The 10483-nt window shown below is 43.8% G+C and overlaps 1 protein-coding gene across 1 annotated transcript in view; it reads left to right on the top strand.

The window, feature by feature from the left end:
• ABCD2 (ATP binding cassette subfamily D member 2) overlaps positions 1 to 10483 on the top strand; it is a gene marked incomplete at its 5' end in the record, with an annotated part of 95793 nt that overhangs the window by 33171 nt on the left and 52139 nt on the right. The window contains 2 exons of the mRNA XM_019509387.1: positions 1567 to 1661; positions 6150 to 6295. Coding sequence (XP_019364932.1) covers positions 1567 to 1661; positions 6150 to 6295 — 241 coding nt within the window. The remainder of the gene's footprint in view (positions 1 to 1566; positions 1662 to 6149; positions 6296 to 10483) is intronic.

The following is a 10483-nucleotide window of genomic DNA, read 5'->3' as shown; positions in this document are numbered from 1 at the left end:
GCTGGCTCCTACTCTGGGGGACTTTAAGAGGAGGCTAGATGTACACCTTGCTGGGGTCTTTTGACCCCAGTACTCTTTCCTGCCATGGCAGGGGGTCGGACTCGATGATCTACTCAGGTTGCTTCCGACCCTAGAAACTATGAAACTATGACTCTGGCACTGAGTATTGAGAATATTAACAGGAAAATAAACTGGATATAGCTCTTGATCCATTTTTTTTTTTTAATGCCAGTAATTTCAATCTGTCATTGCGTATTTCTCTTTTCAAGGTTTCACTCAGTTTCTTCCAACTTTAAACAGCATCAGCAATAAAACAGCACTTTCCCTGCACTTTGTTCAAGGCTATGAAAATAGGCTTCAGGGTAGTCAGCACACATTCTACATTCCTCTTTAGCCGAATATTGAGAACTTTGGCTGTGACAGTTTCATCTATTCTGTCAGTCTTGTTCACAAATTGTCATCAGATTAGGTCAGTTTTCAATATACCATTCAAAACAGTTCACTACTGAGTTTTATTGCATGTGTTGTGGGAGATTTAGTTTGGTTCCCCCTCCTTTCTTCAGAGCAGCTACTGTACAGTGGTTGTGACAGAAGTGTTTTGTAATTTCAACATTAGCTTTTATTTTTGGAGCACTGAATTCTTTGCCTAAGAGGTGCATCAAGTGAGTGCTGTAACCATATGTTATTAGCTTGGGGCTTTCTTCACTTTCTTCTAGATTTCTTCTCAACTTTGATACATTTGCAGCATTGTGTGAAACAAAGCTGCCTACTAGACATTTGAATTTTTTTCAGTTTGTTATAACTTTTACTGCTACTTGTAAGTATTCTGCTGTGTGCGCACTTCCTGATGTAACAATTATTTCTGTAAAGCAGACAGTCCCTTTTTCTCTTGTCACACAATCGCATATTACTGGATAACTGTGTCCATCGTTGCATCCATCAAGACTCGGGTTAACAATTTTCCCTCTAGATTTTTTGCGCACTGTTCAATTTATTTCTCATATACTTTATCCAGCAATATAATCTCAAATAGTATATAACAAGAAGATATAATCCCTATTCCATGATGATATCTTTGAGCTTTAAGATATCTTAAAACTATCTTTATATAGATTTATTTTTTTAAAGTATCTAAAAATTCGATTAAAATATGATTTAAATAAAAAATCCACATTTTTATTTTTTTAAAGAAATAATTGATTATTTTTTAATCCATCCTGATATGCAGTGATTTATGGTTTTACAATCAGTTGTACTTGGATTACACTCACTACCGAAAGCAAGTGTGTGTTAGTAAAAGGCTTAAAAATAGTATTAATTAGATTATCAAGTTTTATATTTTTACAAATCTGTTCAGATGTTAAGTAATTAATCCTAACAGTGACCCACTGGGATATTTAAGAATTATCATCTCTACATTGCAAAAGGGGAACCTGAAACATAGGTGTTTGACTAATTTGCCCAAAGCCAGGTTTGACACTTGGATATTTGTGGCTCATAGCCATGTGCAAAGACCTCTAGAGCTTCCTTGAATATTTCACTAACTTTTTTTTCCTTAACTTGTAGGAAAAGTTATTGATGTTGATCATGGAATTGTGTGTGAAAATGTTCCTATTATTACCCCAAATGGAGATGTGGTGGTTTCCAGACTAAACTTCAAAGTAAGATGATATGCAAGAATCTTCTGATTGTTGCCATCACATTAACATAAAACAACACAGAATTCATGTACCTTATGTTAAATACTTGGAAGAGCATATGGAAAAAGGGGAAGTCAAGAAAGGTAGGCATAGTGGCTCGATGAAGGCAGATATGTACAGTTTATCCTGCTCAAAGAAACTACACGGAGAAGAAAGACAGTGGTTTGACACCTGGTTCCATTGCCAGGTGAAAAATCACAGCTGGGATATTCAAAGCTGCATAAGGAAATCCTGCATTTATCTCCTGTTAGATATCAATGGAATGGGAGACTCTCAAACTCCAAATTTCTTTTAAAATCTGAACCCACAACATTAGTGTAAACAGCGAGCTTGTAACATTACTTGACCACTTCTAGGAGCTGTATTAACTAGTAGCTGACTTCATAGTTAGGGACTTACTCAAATCGCGACTCCATGATTTTCACAGAAACCAGGAAAAACTGCAGTCTCTGCAATTTCATGCAGAATTGCTGGGCAAAAAAAAACCTTACTAAAAACAAAATGCTAGCTCCCCAGTGGGAGCCAGCAGCCAGTATGGTCCAGCCTGACAGCCTGCCAAGTGAGGGGGAGCTGCTGACATGAAAGGGAGTAGCCAAGATAGTGGCCACCTCCTCAGCCAATCAGTGGCAGAGGGAGGAGAGGGCTGCCTTTCATGCAGCTCAGCCTCTCTCCACCGATCAGTGGTGAGGGATGGAACTGCATAAAGTGCAGTCCTCTGCCAGTCAGTGGCATAGGGCAGGGCCATGTGAAGGGAAGCCCTCCTGGCCAACCAGCTGTGAGGGGCAGGGCTGCTGGGCTCCCTTGTCCAGTGAGTGGGGGGGATAAGGACGAGGGGGGCCTTGCTTGTGATAAGTCCAGAAAAATGGTGACCAGCGCCGTTATCAGCTTGCAAAATTGCTTGTCTGCCACCTCAATTTTGGTAGGTCCCTATTCATAGTTTACAGGCTTAATCCTTAAATCTTTACTTAGTAAAAACTCACATTGTTTCTAATGACTTATTACAAATAACATTTAATGCCTGTTGATGCTACCTTGTTGCTGAATGATATTTACCTACCAGAGTTTGTCACGGGATCATTTGCTAGTACAGAAATTACTGTTTCTAGAAATAGGTAAATGTACTGGAAAGCTACCTAAGAACTTCCACAACCTCACTTGTCTTGGAAAGGCAGCTAACTACTTGTATCACTTCTGTAGGTATACACTGTGCAAGAGAAAAGGACTTAACAGCAACTGCTAAGACGGAGCAAAATTCATGACGACATGAATAGAAATAATTATCTTAGCATTGTGAAATGATGGATTGACAGTCAGGCAAAGATGCCAGTATGATTCTACACTTTGCCCAGTAGATTTATACAAAGAATTCACTAATGATGTCTGTGTGCGTGAGAGAGTTCAGCTGGATAGCTATAGATAACACGAATACTACCAAGTAAGGATATATGTACACACCCAAAGTGACGTTGCTATTGATATAATCAGAAAAAGATATTCTTAGAAGTTTTCCAAGGCAGTTAGTTTTGAGCTTTCAGCTTCATGACTTAGAGGCTAGGGACAGAAATTACACACAGACTGATTTAAGTGATTGGAAGCTGGTTTAAACCTGTAACAGAGTAGAACTTCAGTGCACATAAACCGTTTTCAAAATGGCCCAAACCAGTTTAAGATAAACCTGAACAGAGGTAGTATCAGACTTAACTGATTTAGGTTAAACTGGCTTATGGAACTTCTGTCCCAGATCCCTTCCTGATTTAAGTTAATTCAGTTCCCCAATATCCCAGGATGCTTTGCAGCACCGGGTTGTGCTGTCTGTCTAGGGACAGCCTAGCTGTCACGGAACTGAAGTGCTAAAGCCTCAGCTCCCTAGCCTGCTTCCTGCCTGGGCCTATCAGCCCAGTGGGACAGTGGGGCAGAGGAATGGGCTCCCAGGCCCCGCTTCCCCAGCCCCAGGCCATACAGCAAGGGGAGGAAAAGCCCCTGTGGTGAGGGCTTTTTGTTCCCCTCCTTGCAGCCTAGAGAGCTGGGCAGGTATTGGCTCAGCCCCCCCCTCCCCAGCCTCTGCCTCCTGTGGGGGGGAATGCACCCCTCCCCACTCCTGCCCAGCACTTGCTCCCCCAGCCAGGGTCTGAGGGGGGAGGGGGAAGCCCCCACCTAGGAGCTTTTCCCCTGCCCCCCTGCAGCTCTGAGCAAGGCTGGGATTGGCTCAGGCCTGCAGCCCCCTCAGCCATCTGCTTCTGACGGGGGGAGGCAGGGGTCGAATGCACCCCCCACCTGAGGTCTGCCCAGTGTGGGGTGGAAAAGCACCCACTGGGGGGCTTTTCACCCCACCCTCCCCCCCTGCAGCTTAAGCTGCATTGGGATCACAACCCAACCCTACCTCTTCCCCAGTCTTCTGCCTCTGAGAGGGATGGGAAGAGCAGGTGTAGAAACCCTATCCCCCCCCCCACACACACACCAGTGGTCCCCCCAGCTGATATCTGCCAAGAGGACTTTTCACCCCTGCAGCTCAAGCTCAGCTGGGATTGTCTCAGCCTCACCCCTGTCCCAGCCATTGCATCCTAGATGGGCGGGGGGAGGCAAAAGGTGGGAACGCACTGCCCCTGCACCAGCTTCCCCAGCTGAGGTGCTGGGCGCAGAGGACACCTACTGGGGGGATTTTCACCTCTCCCCCCTGCCCCTCAGCAGCTAAAGCTGGGCTGGGATTACCCCAGCCCTGCCTTCTCCTCAGCTGTCACTTCTGAGCAGCAGGGAGTGGGAATGCACTGCCCTGGCCTCGCACTGCCCCCCTCAGTTTCATGGTCTGCCTTGCTAGGGAGAAAAACACCCACCTGAAGGTTTTTTGTCCCCTGCGGTTTGGGGCTGGGATTGCCCCAGCCCCACCCCCTCCTCCGCTGTCTGCCAGCTGGGGAAGGAGCAGGGCTGGGATGATCCTAGCCCAGCTCTGAGCTGCAGGGAGGCAAAAATCCCACAGATGGGTGCTTTTCCCTGGCACCAGGCAGACTGCAGCGGGAGTGCCGGTGCGGGGGGGGCATTTCTTCCTCCTCCCCCCAGCCGCTCATGGCTGAGGAGGGGTGGGGTGATCCCAGCTTCGCTCAAGCTGCAAGGGGGTGGGGGGAAGCCTCCTAGTGGGGGCTTTCCCCTCCGCACCCAGCACACCTTGGCTGGGAGGACTGGTAAAGGGGTCTGGGTCTGGTGCATTCCCACCCTTGTCCCCCCCTGCTCCTCTGGGAGGTGATGGCTGGGGAAGGAGTGGAACTGGGGCAATCCCAGCTGGGCTTAACATGTTGGGGGGTGTAAAGCCCCCAAGTGGGTGCTTTCCTCTCCCTACCGGGCAAATGTTGACTGGGTGGTCCACTGGGGGGTGGTCTCCCCCTCCCTCCTCCCCTTCTGGGGCAGAGGGTTGGGGAAGGAGCGTCTTGGACCAGGGGAGTGGAGGGGAAGACACCAAGGGCAGGCTTTTCCCTTGCACCCCATAGACTCTGACTATCAACCAGGCCTGGGCTGCCACTGAGCTGAGCTCAACAGCCTCAGGGAACCTGGCCATGAGGGATGGTGTGCATAAGTGCCTGGCCTGGGCCAGTGTAGGCTTCTGCCCGTCTTGGCCACCCAAACACTGGACATCAGTTCACTTTGTTACTGCTTCAATCTAGGCAGCTTAGAAAAAAATGGAGAATATTGAATTTATTTTTGCCTTGTGTTTTTTTGAACCTCTACGTAGTCAAAATGGTTAGGGGGATTGACTTTATATACTGCTTTGGGAGTTTACCCCTTTCTGTCTGATTCCATAAGAAAAATTGATATCACCAGCTGCAGACTGACATGGTAATGGAGTTTAATCTAGTTTACAGGCATGTTAAGCTTGTAAGGTACTAATTCCTTTTAACTGCTTACAGTCCACTTAGACTGAAGCACAAGTATGTGAAGGGAATATTTGGCTCTAAGTGCTTTTTGTAGATGCAGTACAAGAATGTCAGAAATCAGAATCCCTCATAGATAGTGACATATGTTATGTGGGCAAGTGTTCCCAACTCTGTGAAAGTAGAATTCAGTTTTATAGCATGTTGAAATAAACTGCCCTCAGCCTTTATCCAAGAAACAAAGTAACCCAATGATTAAAAAGATTTCAGTGATAATGACTCGCACAAAATAATCCTGTGTCTTCCGTAAGTGATAACATGCTATCTAGACCCTGGGTATGTTGTTGCTTTCCTGGGGCTAGTAAATATGATATCTACTGGTTCCTTTGCTTTTGTTCTTTGAATGCATATGTTGTATGGAAATCCACTGGGGGTTCTTTGTTTGGGTTTTTTTCAAGCAGACTACATTACTAGTGAAACTGACTTAAACTTTTTAGGTGGCTTCGTTTTGAGGTGTTAGTGTTATGTGTTAGTGCAAAGTAGTCATTTTTGAAAAATTGTTGCTTCATCATTTTCATTACGATTTTAGGTACAGGAAGGAATGCATCTTTTAATCACTGGTCCCAATGGCTGTGGAAAGAGCTCTCTCTTCAGAATTTTAAGTGGTCTATGGCCAGTATATGAAGGAGTTCTCTACAAACCTCCTCCTCAGCACATGTTCTATATTCCACAAAGGTACGTGTTTTTGTTTAAGCCGGTAATACTTTTTTCTGGTTATATGAATTATGAGCCATATTACATGTGGCTAAAATCATACCACCTAAAGTTAAATTAGAAGGTGATAACCAGCACCTCTGATTATTAGGGAATGCTAAGAGCTCTCATCTCCAGTCACTGTAGGGCATTGAGAACAAATGTACACTCACCCTTGATGTCCAGGGAGGACTGGATATTTAGGGAGCACTGGGGAACACCATAGAGTTTTGTAAGGAATTTGTAATAGACCTAATGTAGATGAACTCAAATTTCACATTTGTTTTAAAAGCAAAGATCAAGACAAGTGGGAATATGTTTTTTCTAAAGCTTGAGTTTAGTTCTTTGAAAAAACTTTTGCAAATTTAAAACTTTATTAGTGAATTTTCAAATCATAGTTATTTACATGGCTTTGTAGAGCTGGAAGAAAATATAGACCCCTGCACATAGTAGCCATGTTGGTATGTACTTTGTATACATTAATGCAGTCTAAAACATGCAGTTTGTCATGCGGCCTATGTTAGCCCAGGGTAAACACCATGACTGAATCCAGCATTAGATATGCTGGAGCATAGGGCTAGGATTCAGAGATACCTAAACAAATTGGAGAACTGGACCAAAGGGAATCTCATGAAGTTCAACAAGGGCGAGTGCAAAGTCCTGCACTTAGGACAGAACAATCCCATGCGCCAGTACAGGCTGGGGACAGTAAAGTGCAGCCCCCAAAACGTAAGGAAAATGAGATAGCTTGGCTGATTTACAATTTTTAAAAGGTGGATTATCTTTCTCTATAGAATTTCTGCTGGAAATGCTTCAGTCAGTTCTTCTTAGTAGTGTGTGGACTCTTAAAAAATTGCATCACCTGAGACTCCCTGTCTCTGAAATCACTTGTCATTAATTAACATCAACATCTGTTGTTTCCAGGATTTGTATCTGTCAAGCCATTGCGATGTTTACATTGTTTTCATACCTTGACTATATCCAGCAAAATTTAGCTCTGCCTTTATTCAAGGAATAATTCTCATGGAGGCTTTTAGGATAATCTATATTCCCACAGATACATAGAGTAGTCCAAGTGCTCTCAAACACCAGGTTGCAATCATCTTTCACTGGGTTTACAATGGGGAGATGGAGGCAAGATTTCCTTCACTTCTCTCCTTGATGTTAAGCCCAAGATTATTCTCGTCCTAATTGTATTCCAGGTTGGATCAAAATTATACTATTTTTTCTTCTACATTCTATTTTAATTAAATGTAAGTACTTGAGAGGATAGCATGTAATAAGATGCTTGGTAGTGTTAGAGTGATGGTATAGCCATGATGGTCCAGGAATTATGCAAAAGGCAAGGATTTTTGGGGTCATATATTTTATTGGATGAACTGCATGGTTGGAATAAAATTAGACAGCATGTTCTTCATCAAGTTGCATTTGTACACACCCAGAATAAAATTTAGGGGACAAGGAAGTCCATAATTATAAAAAAACAAAAACAAAAACAAACAAAAAAAAAAAACAGAAAAAACCCCAAAACCCAATATTTTGAATACCACCAGCTCCACCCCAAAAGCCCCCAAAAACTTGAGTAACAAGCTAAGAACTAACACTAGATATATGAAAATAGGACTTATTCATAACAATGTTTAAAGTATGACTCCTATCACAATATGTCAGCATGGTGTCTCAGGGTAATCTGATTTCTCTAGACTTTGTCCTCTTCTCACTCTCTACTGGTGTCATATATTTTGGGAGAATGTTCTGTCCCTGGATCACTGTGAAATACTGAATATGAGGTTTCCATTTATTTTACAACAAATCAGGCACTTAATCTTATTCTTTCCCACTCCATCCAAAGTTGACAAACAATCCCACCTCTCCTTGTCTCAATATAATCCCCAGCAGAATCCCAGGTCTATGCTCTGGTGGGTTACCTTGGCAACATCTCAGGATTATTCTTCGCAGCAGTTAGGGACCAGCCTTTTTAGCAGGTGTGCCACAAGGTCAGCCCCACACCCTCCCCAAGTACCACTCAAACCTCTTCCCCTGCCCAATCTGTTACTCTGATTTCTGTTCCACATCATAAGTTGTACATGTAGCCACACCAATGGTGACAGTCAGCCCTGATGCTGAAAAACAGCTGCCATGAAACCTGGTTGCAAGCGTGGGGGCAGCTGAGGGGCTCTGGCCACTGGGAAGCCAGCAACCTCACAGCCTAGCAGACTCCCCTGCAGGGAAAGGCACTTAAAAATGCCAAGCTACAGGGAGCTGGGCCAAACCCATACATTTTAGATGTCCCAAGGCATGGGACCCCCAGCTGGAGGAGAGGCTCCCCAATCTCAGGGTCCCAGTGCCTCAGGTCTTCAAGAAGGTACTTTAAGGACTCTCTGAAGGTTGTCCCAATCAGCTGATTGTCAGACCCAGCCGGAACAACCCTGGTTTTAGAACCAGGGAGCGTAGGGAGCAGGCCTGGATTTGGGACAGAGCCACCCCCTGCCCAGTCTGCAGGATCAGACTGGAGGCAGCTCAGCAGTAGTGCGACTGGGACCAGAGGAATCCCAGGTCTGTGCTCTAGTACATCGTGTCTCTGGCTGTGCATGTCTGGCATGGCAGGAGACATGATGCTTGGGCTGCAACATAAAACCCCTCCAATCCCAGTCATGCCATTGTTTTAACATCTGTCAGGGGCCTGCATTACTTCACATAGCTCCTGTTTCACTTTGTGGTTTTTCTGGTACAATATATGGACTTGACTGTCATATCTGTCACTATCGGAGTTCAGTTCCGTAATTCCTCCTTCCTCTCCTGTAAATTTAATCTGAGTTCCAGTGTTTAGTCTTTTTTTCCAGGCTCATTGATCATTAAAATGCAACAAAAATGGTTTGCTGCTGCTGGAAATATCTTCCATTTTTCTTGGCTTTAATATGTTCTGATTAATATACCTGTATTTTTCTTGTTCTATTAAACAGGCACTGATGATGTGGAACAGAAAGAACAAAAATGTTTTCCAGTCTCTTTAAATCTTGTTTTCATGTTCGCTTAGTCTGTTTCTCACCTAGCTTCTGTTCCTTTACAAGCCTTTGTTCCTTGGTTTCTCTTTCTGTATTCTAACAATATCCTTGGCTACCAAACAATTACACATACAGCTACAAAGAAACTCTCACCTGGCATTCTGTAGTTACTCAAGTGATATTTTTTCCTCAAATAATCAAAAAATATTATCTTGTGGATAAGAATAAGCAAAGATAATGTGAGCTCTACAAGTGATCATTGTCTTAGAAAGGTATAAGGACATAAAAACAGAGGGATTATAATGCACCTTATGTAATGAAATAGTAAATAACTGTTATAATTAAAATATTGTTTTTAGACGGCTCTTAATTTTGCAAAGTCTGTTTTCAGATCCACTATTTTTTGTATTATTAGTGCTTGCAAACAGTTGTATAATACTTCTTTTTCACTAATGTGTAATCTTAGAATCAAGGTAAATTACTGTTTACCAGTAATAATTATTCCTTTCAGCTTCTTACTTCTGCTGTCCCACACCTAACCTTTCACAGTTATTTCAGCTGAATCCTGGATTATTCATGTACCATATTTACTTAACTCCAAAATGAGATGCTTCTACTCCCCCCATTTAACATGATGGTGGGGCAGGGTTGTGGGGAAGGCCCTTGTCCTGAAACTGAGTACAGCAAATGCTGTGTTAACCGGCACTTTATTAGCCAGAAAACTCTACTAACCGGCATCCGGGGGACATGGCAAAAGTGAAACTGGAAGTACCACTTCCATGGGACTTCCGGTTTTGCTGCTGCAAGCCAAGCTTTTCTTTGTCACCTCTTCAGCCCACAGCCTGGGGCAAAGCAACCTGCGTGGGGCCCCCCTCCCTGTCCCTCAGCACACTGATGCCAGGGAGTGCACCAGATGGTGCACATTTGATTAACCAGCATATTTGATTAACCGGCATCCCCCATTCCCAGGGGATGCTGGATAACAGAGCTTTTACTGTACAAACAGTGGAAGGCCAGGCTGTTGCTGTGGCTACAGCTCTGGTACTGACCCTTAAGCCTAACTAAACTAGGAACAGTGGTAGACCTATCCCCTGGTCCCATCCAAAATGTCACTTAGAAATTCAAAATATATTAATTTATTCTGGCTAGTGGCTGAAGATAGGAA

This window comes from Gavialis gangeticus, unplaced genomic scaffold, assembly GCF_001723915.1.
Source record: "Gavialis gangeticus isolate Ggan-Ray unplaced genomic scaffold, GavGan_comp1, whole genome shotgun sequence".
Lineage (NCBI taxonomy): Eukaryota > Metazoa > Chordata > Crocodylia > Gavialidae > Gavialis > Gavialis gangeticus.
The sequence above is the reverse complement of the archived record's forward strand: the minus strand, read 5'-3'. Positions and strand labels throughout refer to the sequence as shown.